This window comes from Mixophyes fleayi, chromosome 11 (genome assembly GCF_038048845.1).
Source record: "Mixophyes fleayi isolate aMixFle1 chromosome 11, aMixFle1.hap1, whole genome shotgun sequence".
NCBI classification, from domain to species: domain Eukaryota; kingdom Metazoa; phylum Chordata; class Amphibia; order Anura; family Limnodynastidae; genus Mixophyes; species Mixophyes fleayi.
In genome coordinates this window covers 80,305,154-80,319,234 of record NC_134412.1, presented here as the reverse complement: position 1 = coordinate 80,319,234, position 14,081 = coordinate 80,305,154, and the positions used below count along the sequence as shown (strand labels likewise).

Below are 14,081 nucleotides of genomic sequence, written 5' to 3'. Positions count from 1 at the left end.
CGGCTATTTCCTGTCTTGCGCAATCTTCCCCACCCCTTGCTTTTCATGATTACTGTAAACTGCAATGTTCCTCGTCAGCAGTGATAAGAACCTGAGATCACCGACACAATCATTTAATTAACCCCCTTTTTCTTTTTTTTTCTTTTTTTCAAAGGGGAAGTAAATCTTTAATATGTTGTGTTGTACTAAAGGGTGACCTAATCTGTTTTACCTTGCGGGTTGAATTTTAATGATTATACATTCTTGGCTCCTGTCTCAGTGATATTATTGGTCCCTAGCAATCTCGGTGATGTCTCTAGTTCCTAGTGAGTGGATAGGCTGCATTCTCAGTGATGTCTCTAGTTCCTAGTGAGTGGATAGGCTGCATTCTCAGTGATGTTTCTAGTTCCTAGTGACTGGATAGGCTGCATTCTCAGTGATGTCTCTAGTTCCTAGTGAGTGGATAGGCTGTATTCTCAGTCATGTCTCTAGTTCCTAGTGAGTGGATAGGCTGCACTCTCAGTGATGTCTCTAGTTCCTAGTGAGTGGATAGGCTGCATTCCTAGTGATGTCTCTAGTTCCTAGTGAGTGGATAGGCTGCATTCTCAGTCATGTCTCTAGTTCCTAGTGAGTGGATAGGCTGCATTCTCAGTCATGTCTCTAGTTCCTAGTGAGTGGATAGGCTGCATTCTCAGTCATGTCTCTAGTTCCTAGTGAGTGGATAGGCTGCACTCTCAGTCATGTCTCTAGTTCCTAGTGAGTGGATAGGCTGCACTCTCAGTGATGTCTCTAGTTCCTAGTGAGTGGATAGGCTGCACTCTCAGTGATGTCTCTAGTTCCTAGTGACTGGATAGGCTGCACTCTCAGTGATGTCTCTAGTTCCTAGTGACTGGATAGGCTGCACTCTCAGTGATGTCTCTAGTTCCTAGTGACTGGATAGGCTGCACTCTCAGTGATGTCTCTAGTTCCTAGTGACTGGATAGGCTGCACTCTCAGTGATGTCTCTAGTTCCTAGTGACTGGATAGGCTGCACTCTCAGTGATGTCTCTAGTTCCTAGTGACTGGATAGGGTGCATTCTCAGTGATGTCTCTAGTTCCTAGTGAGTGGATAGGCTGCATTCTCAGTCATGTCTCTAGTTCCTAGTGAGTAGATAGGCTGCAATCTCAGTGATGTCTCTAGTTCCTAGTGAGTGGATAGGCTGCATTCCTAGTGATGTCTCTAGTTCCTAGTGAGTGGATAGGCTGCATTCTCAGTCATGTCTCTAGTTCCTAGTGAGTGGATAGGCTGCATTCTCAGTCATGTCTCTAGTTCCTAGTGAGTAGATAGGCTGCAATCTCAGTGATGTCTCTAGTTCCTAGTGAGTGGATAGGCTGCATTCTCAGTGATGTCTCTAGTTCCTAGTGAGTGGATAGGCTGCTTTCCTAGTGATATCACTAGATTGCAGGAAATTGATAGGTTGCATTCTCCTGAATATTGTATCGGTGCACAGAATGGCCGCCATCACTATATATAATCATTGGGGACACTTTAAGCTAAACACAATGTGAAGATCATTTAGAGAAGTACATGTATGAAAGCGTCACATCTCCTGTTGATCCGAGGAACGAGGACAATGCCCGTGACAGAGATATATCACAGACATTTACAGGGTAGTGGGTGGCTAATTAAGAGTTTTATAGCCCCCAATGGACCTCCCGACAAGCCGTGTGACTTTAGCAAAAGCTGTAAACACTATGTCAAGGCAAATGAGACGATGTAAATACGTGTGTCTAAATAAGATCCCCATGGAGAGTATCTGGATAAATATCCCAATGGTGAAGAAACGTTCCAAATTTAAACACTTTACTCAAATGAAATGTTCCCTGACGGCCTGTTCTAATTTGCACTATTGGAAGCAGTGACTGCTCTGATGACGAGCTGCTGAATTTCCCACCGCGAAGCTGCTGGTTTCACAAAATAAAGATTTATATATTTTATAGAATTATATGTTGTTTTGTGTGGCTTCTATCAGATAAGTCTTTTTATAGATATTAAACATCAATGGACATTTTTGGTTTGATGGTTTTGTAACCAATATGTGTATGATTGTTGCGTTCTGACATCAGAACACGCCGATTATACCCGTTACCTCTCCAGCTGCTGCGCTTACAGTAAGTCAGTGGCTGATGCTGTGGGGGGGTAGCACTGGGACGTCGCCATTTGCTCTGCGCTCCTCACGGGGCTGGGGAGCGTTCCCTCACAGCCAGAGCCACGCCCACTCTGCTCACCGTGAGGTGTGCGGAATTAAATGGCGGCCATCTACTGTAGCAGTTGAGATAGGGGGATGGAAACTAAAAGCAGGAGGTGCACCTGTAATGTGTGTATCTGCCATTTGCAGTCTGAGTGGATTTTTATATATATTTGTTTGTGTCAGCGTGCTATTTATGGTTTGGGTTTTTTGGGTTTATGAAAACGTGTGCATTATAAGAGATAATGTACCCATATACTAAGTTATTGCAGTTCACCTCAAAGTTCCATGACCTACACATGTATGGTCATTCATATTCTCTCTGACTTCAAATAATTTCAAAATACGTTACAGGAAACTAGTGGGCTGAGCGTGTTTGATGGATGATGAGCAGAATAGGTGTTTGTTGCCTCAAAAAATATCTGCTAAATTGAGGAGAGAGGCAAACATAATGCAGTTTATATAGCAAGGGTATTTTTTTATGCAAGTACGTTATAAACATTTCTGTGACCCTCTTTGGTTAATTACAGGCTATTCAAAGTCGGTAGCCAAAAATAAATTCTCCCTGGGGAGGCTCCATGACTCAGGCCACTGCAGTCTGCTTGCCTTTTAGTCTTTGTAATCATATTACCTGATTTATTAGTAAAAGGGGTGGATGTCTACAAATTGAGAATGGCTTCATTTGTGGCGGCACCTTTACCATGTGACTTATTGTAAATATGATCTTTTGCACAGCTACCTTTTAGCAATGAGGACACACTGATATATATATATATATATATATATATATATATATATATATATATATATATATATATATATATATATATATATTAATATATATATATATTAATATATATATATATTAATATATATATATATATATATATATATATATATATATATATAATCTCATCACCAGTTATTTATATAGCACCACTAATTCCGCAGCGCTGTACAGAGAACTCTCACATCAGTCCCTGCCCCATTGGGGCTTACAGTCTAAATTTCCTAAGACACAGACAGACACACGGACTAAGGTCAATTTGTTTAGCAGCCAATTAACCTATAGTATGTTTTTGGAGTGTGGGAGGAAACTAGAGCACCCGGAGGATAACCCACGCAAGCACGGGGAGAACGTACAAACTCCTCACAGATAAGGCCATGGTTGGTAATTGAACTCATGACCCCAGCGCTGTGAGGCAGAAGTGCTAACCACTTCTCTCACCCTCTATGAATAAAAAGTCCGGTACCTGGGTCAATAAAATAGAAAGGAAGAGAGCAGACAGCACTCTGGAATGGAAATAAAAATTAAAGGAGAGTTGTTCCATATTTACTAGCAACGTTGCGAGACCACTGGGTTCTCTTTTTCAAGCTACGATAGAGCACACCATACAAGATGTTTAAATCCACCATTAAATACAAAAGTACTGTGTTAAGATATGCAAAACAATATCGACAATAGTCACAAGTCGCTATTGCCACGTGTTCAATAGTAAATATGGTACCATCTATACTATCTTTTGTACATCTACCTTTAGCCATGAGGACATACTATAATACTATTGAGAAGTTATCACATTTCTTATTGTGGTGATTTTATATCTAAATACAGCAAAATGTGTCTGTTTCAGGGGAAGAACCATTACCTTATACTATCTAGGAAATAATCATTTCAAGATACTTTAAGATATTGGTTAAAACGGCAACAATTCATCTTAATCAGCCCATAAACCTGAGTATTGACCAAACTGAAAAGGTGTCTTTGTACCATTCACAATTTTATGTAAATGTTTCGACAACGAGCCGTGCTGCCTGCTGTATGGTTCTCTATATGTTAGACTAGACCAGGGGTAGCCAATCAGGATTGTTTTAAGAAAACCGGGCGACATGTGAGCACTCGCCAAGATCCCCATTGGTCTAGTCACTAGACCAATCCCCGTTGGTCTAGTCACTAGACCAATCCCCGTTGGTCTAGTCACTAGACCAATCCCCGTTGGTCTAGTCACTAGACCAATCCCCGTTGGTCTAGTCACTAGACCAATCCCCGTTGGTCTAGTCACTAGACCAATCCCCGTTGGTCTAGTCACTAGACCAATCCCCGTTGGTCTAGTCACTAGACCAATCCCCGTTGGTCTAGTCACTAGACCAATCCCCGTTGGTCTAGTCACTAGACCAATCCCCGTTGGTCTAGTCACTAAACATATTGACACCAAAGGAGGCAATTAATATCACAAGTAGCAACAGGCCTAACCAATATGTACCCGCCCAGCTGTTGTGGGACTTGTAGATCTACAACAGCTGGAGCGCCATAGATTGCCTATCTCTGATATAAAGCAGCTTGATTGTCCGCTTATTGTTTGTATTTTATTAAATTCGGGTAAGTGACTCACTGGTTATGGAGATTGTAGCACAAATTGTGGGTAATTTGTTGGCCGACATAATTGCATGTAATACCGTTTTTTTCCTCACAAATCAACAGGAACCTTTATTTTTTTTCTGTATTTTCTGTCTTAATTTGTGAATTTTTATTTATTTTCCTCCTGTTCATTTTATTTTGAGTTGGCCTGCGGGCATGGTGATCAGATGTTTCCTCTTGTTTGTAGGCCAAGCAGTCCTTAGCGACCCTAAATAAGGATGTACCCAAGCGCCACTCACTGGCCATGCCGGGCGAAACCGTCTTAAATGGAAATCAAGAGTGGGTAATGCACGCAGACCTCCCGCTTACCGCAGCCATCCGTCAGAGCCAGCAAACGCTTTACCACGCGCACACTCAGCACACCGCGGACCGGCAAGGTTTGTTACCAAGGGCTGATCTTGCACAGTCTTAGAGATATCCGTATATCTGCCATGATGTCAGACTCCTGCAGGCTAGAAACGTTTTGGTTTTTTTTTATTTATGAATTATGTGCTTAATTAAGTGCAGATGTTACCAGCAGAGAAGTGGCTGAGTTCTCAGATGAAGTGTCTCCCAGCAGATGTATGTGTTCTCAGGTTACTACACAAACATTAACATATGAGGGGGAATTTTTATGCTTAAAAACATGTATCTTTGTGTGAAACTTATATAAAAGACACGTTCAAAAAAAAAAATGGTTTAAAACTAATAGATTTATACACAACATTACCCCAGACTGTAGAGCAGGACATAATGCCGGGAGCACCTCCCATCATGCAGTTTTGTCTCTCCAACCCGCCTTTATAATTACATTTCAAATTCCCAGCACCAGTAGTTGCGGCAATTTCCAGTCTAGTTGGGCTGCCGAGCTGTAGCAGCGAAATGATTAGAACGTCGGATCCACAAATATGTAGGCTCAGGGGAGACAGCCACGCCTGGTGGCACCAGAAACAGTTGCTTATCCAGGCTTAGATGCCTGGAGGGGTTTGAAAGTACGCCGGCTGCGTTGAACGTTTTTTAATGCAGGTTCCCGGAAAACTGGTCCAGCCCGGCCAATCTGATGCATCAACAGTAATTGCAGATTGTGAACATTAAACTGGTAACAGAGGGGCTCCCAAAATTGACGTTAGAGGGATCAGAAAAGAGCATGTGCTATGGGGCACTTATGGGTGAAAAGAACATGTGCTATGGGGCACTCATGGGTGAAAAGAACATGTGCTATGGGGCACTCATGGGTGAAAAGAACATGTGCTATGGGGCACTCATGGGTGAAAAGAACATGTGCTATGGGGCACTCATGGACTCCCAAAATTGCAGAATGCTGCGTGTTGGATGGGTTTATTTAACCTTTAAGGGAAGTGTTATCCCTTAAATGAGTCTGACTAGCCAGTTGTATTTCAGAGATCATAACCACGTCTGATTTGAAGTAATTAGAAACATAAAATTTGACGGCAGATAAGAACCACTTGGCCCATCTAGTCTGCCCTTTTTTTCATTGACAAATAAATTGGCCACCATCCATCCTTAAGTAATAGTTATCCCTCCCTGAGACCCCATCCACCTCGTGGAGGAACCCGTTCCAGACTTACTGAAACAACATAGGTTTAAAGCTACCACATAGGCTTTGCGACTCTCTATATTTGCAAAAAGTTTTGTCACACTTTGTTTAGTTTGTTCAGCTAGCTTAACCAAATGCTATTTACATTTTCACAAAAGCCGTTTGCAAGCACGAAGCTGCATTTTAGACCAAGCTTTCTCTGAAAGTTGGGGAACTATATCCAAAAGGAATAATTATGTCTGCACTTTTCTGGTATTTCTAAGTAGGGTCACGGAACTGAAACAGACTATAGTAGGCATTTCGATTGACTGAAAATCTCTTGTTACCTATAAAGCAACAAAATAGTTTCACATTGAAAATTGTGCACACTAATCCCTTCTCTGTAGAACACCTCTCGGTTTTCTAGTCCTAAGGAATGGCTGCCCACTGTTTCAATGTAATGTAACGTCCGTTGCTACGTTTATTTTAATATTTTCGGATATTTTTTTTTACCCCTCTTTTAGCTGTTAGAGTAAGTCCTTGCCACTCTCGGCAGCCCTCCGTAATATCTGATGCATCTGCTGCTGAAGGTGACAGATCTTCAACACCGAGTGACATCAACTCACCGAGACACCGAACGCATTCTCTCTGCAATGTAAGACGGTAGTGTAGGTCTCTATTTTTTTTATTCTACTTCCTCGTTACAGAAGGATTGTGCTGATCCTTTACTTGTTTTATATGCTATTGTCCGTGTGTTCTGCTGCATGCCTCGCTGAGTAGGTAGGAGCGCCGTCAGCGGTTCATTATAAGGGAATATTGCCGGATCCTGTATGTGCCGTTTCCTGGTTACAAGGACTGGGAATTTGACATGAGTTGTGCGGCAGAAGAATGAATAAAACAGCATGAAGCTGACACAACCAGCGTCGTTGTAGGCGGCTGGTTGTATCAGGGGAATATGCGACTCTAATGCAAAGAATCTGAGTATTGGAGCGTCATGAAGTAATAAAACTCTGGCTAACAATAATGGCAAATACAGATATCGGAGAGGAAAATAAAATTCACATTAACATCTTGTGATTGGGGAGTATTTTTCATTTACATGGGTAACAAGAGTTTAGTTCTCAAAAGCGTTATTTAAATCAGACTAAATGAATTCCTTAAACACTTGTCAAAAATAAAATCTTCTGTCAATGCCAGTGCCAATCCATGCAATCTGTCTCCCGGCCCCTGGGCCGCCGGTCTCCCCTCTCCCGGCCCCTGGGCCACCGGTCTCCCCTCTCCCGGCCCCTGGGCCGCCGGTCCCCCCTCTCCCGGCCCCTGGGCCACCGGTCCCCCCTCTCCCGGCCCCTGGGCCGCCGGTCCCCCCTCTCCCGGCCCCTGGGCCGCCGGTCCACCCTCTCCCGGCCCCTGGGCCGCCGGTCCACCCTCTCCCGGCCCCTGGGCCGCCGGTCCACCCTCTCCCGGCCCCTGGGCCGCCGGTCCACCCTCTCCCGGCCCCTGGGCCGCCGGTCCACCCTCTCTTGGCCCCTGGGCCGCCTGCCCCCCCTCTCCCCGCCCCTCGGCTGCCTGTCCCCCCTCTTTCCTTGCCCCTGGGTCGCCCGTCCCCCCTCTTTCCTTGCCCCTGGGTCGCCCGTCGCCCCTCTTTCCTTGCCCCTGGGTCGCCCCCTCTCCCTGCCCCATTACTATTATTATTTATTTATACAACGCTAATCGTATTACACAGCGCTGTGCAGATAATCGTTCACATCCGTCCCTGGGGCTTACCATCTAAATTCCCCGCCACCCAAACACGCATAGACTAGGGTCCGTTTTGCCAGAAGCGTGTATTAACCCACCTGTATGGTTTTGGACTGCAGAACCCAGAGGAAACCCACACGACCTCCACACAGATCGGAACCGAACTCATGACCCCAGTGAGGCTGCAAAGCTAACCACTTTGCTGATCTCTGAGGACTGTAAAACTTACATAGTATAAAATATGCTTCACTGCGAAATATTCATAATATGGGTTTTACAAGACTCCACATTATTATTAGATTTTATGTATTTAAAGGATACCTTCACATTTTGTCACTCACAATGGAGGCTGCTGCGTACCTCCGACACCTAGTCCCCAGCGGCATTCTCACGGGCGTTTGTTATAAACTATTGGTAAAATATTCTTTTAGAAGGTATTACTATTTATATCTGAGAACTAGGTTTATTCTAAACCCTAATACAGATACATTGATCCCTACCTTGCACTGATGAGATCTGACAAGATCAAAGTAGACTGTCTGCAAGCTTGTTTCGTATGCATGGCCGGCCATTAGCATGACACTCTTTGCACGTGTGAATACCTACAGAGAACATTATTTCCCATGTTAATAGCTTGTACCTTTTCCTCCTTACTGTTTTTAGTCTTTAGAAGATCTCGAAGATCAGAAGAGGAAGAAGAAGAAAGAGAAAATGGGTTTTGGGTCCATATCAAGAGTTTTTGCAAGGGGAAAGCAGAGGAAATCTTTAGACCCGGGTCTTTTTGATGGTACCACTCCTGACTATTACATTGAAGAGGATGCAGACTGGTGACCAGTCATATTCTGTGTGTGTGTATATGTGAAAGGGTGTTTGTGCCCGTTTACAAAGTCCTGAAAGAAGTCAAGTGAGCCTTTATTTTGTCAATGTTTTTTTATTATTATTATTATTATTATTGGGGGGGGGGGTTTTGTTTGTTTTTGGGTTGTTTTTTCTTTCTGCATCGCCGATTCTGTAGTTGCTGTACATATTAGAGAAACAAGTGTGTAAAAATGTTACTCGTCCATTGAGCGATGCTGTTGTATTGTAAAATTCGTCTTTACTGGATTTCATTTTTTTTTGTGGATTTTATTAGGTTTTTTTGGGGGGTGGGGGGGGGGGCGTTGTTTTTGGTTCCTTTTTTTTTTTTTTAAAACTTGAAAAACTGCTGTGTATTTGTAAATAACAAAAAAAAAAACCCTGTGCACTTTGTGCTTGTAGTGTCTTGTCCTGAAAGCTGTTATCTTGAGCCCATGGTGTAATACATTCTGTATTTTGAAAATGTTTTGAGTGACATTATCCTGTTTCAGGGGTGTGCCAGCGCTTTGTAAAGAAAAGAAAAATATATATATACAGAATCTTTATTCAGAAAGTCTAAGTAACTTTCGTGGATGAAGTATCAAGGTGTACCTGTCTCCTACACACACACATACACACACACCGGAGGCAGACATTTTGTGGGCAGGGTCAATCGGTTCACTTAGTACTCGTGACATCACTGAGCGCACATAGAGTTTCTGTGATCTCATTGGTTCCTTCTGAAAAGGATAGAATGCATGCTGGAGAATAATGGTTCGGCTCACAAAATGGCTGCCTCGACCGAATGAGGGAGACAGGAGCAGTTTAACCTTTTAATGCCTGCCATTTTTTTTTGTTTTTGTTTTATTTTTTCTTGTTTTACCCCTTTTCCTTTTTCGTTTTGTATTTCTTTTTATTTATTTGCATAAATGCACAAAGTTGTTATATCTAAATTATAAAGTAAATGTTGAAGTTCTATTTTTCCTAAAGGATGAAGGGTATGTTTATATCATGTGTGTTCTCAAGCTGCTGTCTCTCCCGGTCATTAATGCAGAGGTCCAGTGTGGGTTCAGTGACGTTTTAATTGCAGCTCAACCAAAATCACATTTGATATCTTAAATCATATAATCTACACTTGGTTATGTCTTCCAATATCCAACTTTTACCATATCCACAGTATTTCTGGAATCGTACTTCATGTCTGTATGTGGATTCTGATCATTTGGGTGTACTTTAATACAAATTACTAATGCACAGTTTAAAATCTCTTTTTTTTTTTTTTTTTCCTGTACAAACTTCTTAACTGCAAAATATAAAAGAGGCCGCAGGTTAAAAAAGTACCCCCCTGTCGCTTACACACAGTGGTGTCGGCCATCTTGTGAGCTGAACAGACGCTTGTGAAAATGCAGCCTATCAGCTCACTAGGAAGAAGTGATGTCACCGGTTGCTACTGAATCGATTGGCTGCTTTCTAATGAATATTGGTTCAGACTACAAAATGGCTGCCGGCACTGTGTGGAGGCCAGGGGGACGCTTTTTAACAGACTGTCTCCTTAAACAGTGTACAAAAATCTTTTTGAAAGAGCATGGGATTATTAAATCAGCCGCAGCCTTGGCTTTTATTATTTTTTTCTAAAATATTTTTTCTCATTACATTCTATTTTTCTTGAACATTATGTATACAACGCTGATGAATACAATTTGCTTAGTGCAAGAAAAAAAATATAGTTTATTGATGTCCTGTGGTTTCCATTAAAATGCAACAGTTTTGGGCCATTCAGTGTTGGCTGGCAGTAGAATAATAGATCTCTGTTTGGGCATTTCATTCAATCCACGTTTCTGTGCAAGTAGCTGTAACTTAATATATATATTTTTTCCAGACAGGTTGAGTTGCGTGTAACCAGCTCTGTGTGCTTTTCTCACCCCTTTTCTACTAATGTCTAAATAAGTGCGGTACATAATGCTGCCAATTTCTTTTATTTAATTTTTATTTTTTCCCCCGTCCTTTCGTTGAAAACAACAACAAAAAAATTCAATGTCAACCTCTGAAAATTGTAACATTTGATAATGTTAGATGGTATTTTTGAATTTAGTGTACCCTATTTTAAAAAAAAGAAGGGATATTTAGTCTTAAAAATATAAAATCTGTTTTCTCGTTAATATGACGTGTGTGTGATCACTGGCAAACAGTGGCTTAACAACGTTACAGCTTTTTAAAGGGATCGGCTTGACACAAGGAAATTGGCCTGCGTGCTTGATTTTCTGTGTTCAGGCAAAATGTTTTATAAAGCTTTTTCTTGTTTTGTTTTTTTTTCTTTTTTGTTTTTTTTTCTTGTGTTTTATTTTTTTAAGAAAAGTTAATGGTTTAGTATTTTTCATTACATGCTAGGAAAATAATTCTTAAATAAAAAATAATGTTACTAAGAAGATGGTCTATTTAAGAGAACGAAAATACATAGTTTAAAATGATTGGTATCATTTTAGTTTTAATCATGCCCACCAGACTGTGGATTAATTCTAATGGCATGGAGGCAAAAACGAAAAATAAAGCTTATTTTAAAATATTACCGAATGTTACTTGATTTATTCCAAAGAGTTCATCTTTATTTTAGGTGTTGTCCGTGGCTCATCTGTATAGAATGGGAACATCTCTGGTTGTGCCAATGTCCCTTTTAAAGCAAAATGTGACTTGTGGTTTTATCTTCCTACAACCTGAAGGTGTCGCTGTTGTACATAGCTGCAACCATATATCAATTTTAATTAGGCAAAATGGACAAGGGTTTCAATTAGGAAGTTTATGTTTAAAATATGTCTCGGAGTCTGACTTGAAGATTAGCCATTTTTAAGCTGCCATAATAAAATTAATTTCATTGATTTTAATTGGTGAATGATCAGTTGGGTGACTAGATTAGTGTTTGTGGGGATCTCCGGTCGTATGTGGGAGTTGTGAAGCAAGTTAAGGCGCTTTAGAGGGACATATGAGGGATGAGTGACGTGGGGGTGTCAGGGTCATTATGAGACTGGTTTTTATTACTTACAATTAAGGGTAATGTACAGGTTGGAGGATGCCCATCACTGTACTACAAATTCCCTCAGAGGGCCCAAGAGTATACCAAAAATGAATGGAAGAGTTTAAGTTTATTTTTCTTTGATATCACAGAATGATAACTCAAACTTGTTCATGTTATAGATCAGTGTGGCTAACCTGTGACACTCCAGGTGCTGTGAAACTACAAGTCACAGCATGCTCTGCCAGCTATCAGCTAGTTATCTACTGGCAAAGCATGCTGGGGCATGTAGTTTCACAACACCTGGAGTGTCACAGGTTAGCCATCACTGTAATAGATTGTGTGTTAATGGTATAACGTATGTACTACATATATCTCCAACTGTACAACAGGCTCGGCACACTCCAGTCTGACACTTTCCCTTTTGGTTCTCATAACCTGGCCACACTAATTCACTGATATGTAATTATTTTTAATCTTTGAAGGATGAGCGGTTATATAATTTGGAGTATTTACTAATGATATTAGAGCTTGTGATTTTTTAAATTCAATGGGCGAATTAAACGTTTACATCCCTATTCTGAATACTATTTCAAGGCACTGAGAAAAGGTTTAAAGCTGCAATCCCAGTTTAACAGACGCTCCATCCCCCATAGTGAAGCCCTGGGAATTGCGCAGTGAAACGGTTTATTCCGGAGCTTCAAAGTTGCTCTTATACAGCCTATGGGGGTGCGACTGTACGGACCAATGGGAAGCCACAGGCACAGTGCAAGAAGCTTCCTATTGGTACTCCCGCTCACGCCTTCAGTGGTCATTCTAGAACGGCTATCGAGCAACTTATCAGAACTGAAGATGTTTGTGAGTAGACTTGAGAAGTCGGCATTACCAGATGGTTTGTCTTGAAGCTATATTACATGCAAGTTGATTCAGTATGAATATTTTACAATTTATAAATATACACGTATCTGAAAATGATCTTAAACTAGGGCTGTGTGTAACGTTTTGTAGCTGAGTTAGAAATTACCACATCGGCCACCTTAAAAGCAAATTAAGTTCAAAAAATTTATTTGTGCAAAATATATATTATATTTATGATTATTATTAAGAACTCTTTTATAAGTCAGGTTGTGCTTTAGGTTAAGATTGTCTTTTAAATGTATATTTGTGAATGGTACAAAATGCCATTTACTATTAAATCACTTTATGTTCAGTGGTTGATCAGTTTCTTATTTTATTTTTTTCTTGGTCTTTCTAGAGCATTTCTGGGATTTTTCCCACCACCTTTTCATTCCTTCACTGACCCTCTTTCCTGTGGTTTGACTTTGCTTTGATTCCCCAAGGTCACATTAACTGAACTAAAGGTCAACACGTGATGTTACTTTATTTATCTGGAGATCTATTATTTTCTGCAATCCATTTCAACATAAGGAGCATGTCCAGATACACCCCTTATACTGCCAATTCTACGAGGCTCAGATGTCTAAACCATTATAATCTCCCGTTCTTCTACATTTCCCACACACTCTGCTGGTGGAAAGTGAATGTTTCTCATTTGTACAATGTGTTTCTGTTTTCTATATATCACTGTCATATCAGCTTGTAATAGTACTTTTGGTGGATTGCTGTATTTTGCTTCCTGGCTTGCACATGTTATCCCAGAAACAGGAGGATCGGAGAGACAGTACCAGTGTACAATTTGCCCAAGTTGGAGAAGATCCTACCTTTCCCTTACTACAAACACCTGGAATTTCTCACTGGGTTCGAAGGGCCTACAAAAAAAAATATCAAACCAGCTTACCTTTCATATTCTCAATGCAGTTTAGGTGTGACTTAGCAAGATCATTTAAATTGCTCCATTCCTATATATTCCATCTGCAATACAACATGACCTGTAGCAAGTATGGAGAGAGTAACAGCTGATAGACATAAGAAGGCCTAAAATGTAAAGGATTAGGGAGTCCTGGCTCCCTTACGAGGAACGGTCTTTGAACCCTTTGGTCTTAAACCTTCTAGACCTGACTAATGGTCCGGTCTAGAAGGACTTGTCTAATGTCAGTCTTGTTTGAACTTGGGTGCCGGGAAACCATGGACTTGTGGCCATGATGTCCTCAGGTGTCCCAATCTCTACCTGACCCGCAGCCTCTGCTCCCAACCATCACATTTATTTTCTTCTTACCATTTTTCGTTTGGTGTTTTATATGATTGTAGCCTATAAGCCTCTGGGAAGATGGCATGCTCTTGTTTGCACTGCCCGCTAGAAGCACAAGTCCTATACTGACCAGCCTGGGGGAGGTTGTCACTATTGCAGGTGGACCCATGCTTCTGATCTCCTCATCATAGCGGAAACTAGCCTGGCATGTC

General features: G+C 41.3%; 1 protein-coding gene across 1 annotated transcript in view; it reads left to right on the top strand.

Annotated features, from left to right (window-relative positions):
* KAZN (kazrin, periplakin interacting protein) overlaps positions 1-11,279 on the top strand; it is a 368,693-nt gene extending 357,414 nt beyond the window's left edge. The window contains exons 8-10 of the mRNA XM_075189642.1: positions 4,814-5,003; positions 6,667-6,797; positions 8,543-11,279. Coding sequence (XP_075045743.1) covers positions 4,814-5,003; positions 6,667-6,797; positions 8,543-8,710 — 489 coding nt within the window. The 3' untranslated portion in view covers positions 8,711-11,279. The remainder of the gene's footprint in view (positions 1-4,813; positions 5,004-6,666; positions 6,798-8,542) is intronic.
* The last annotated feature ends 2,802 nt before the right edge of the window (positions 11,280-14,081 follow it).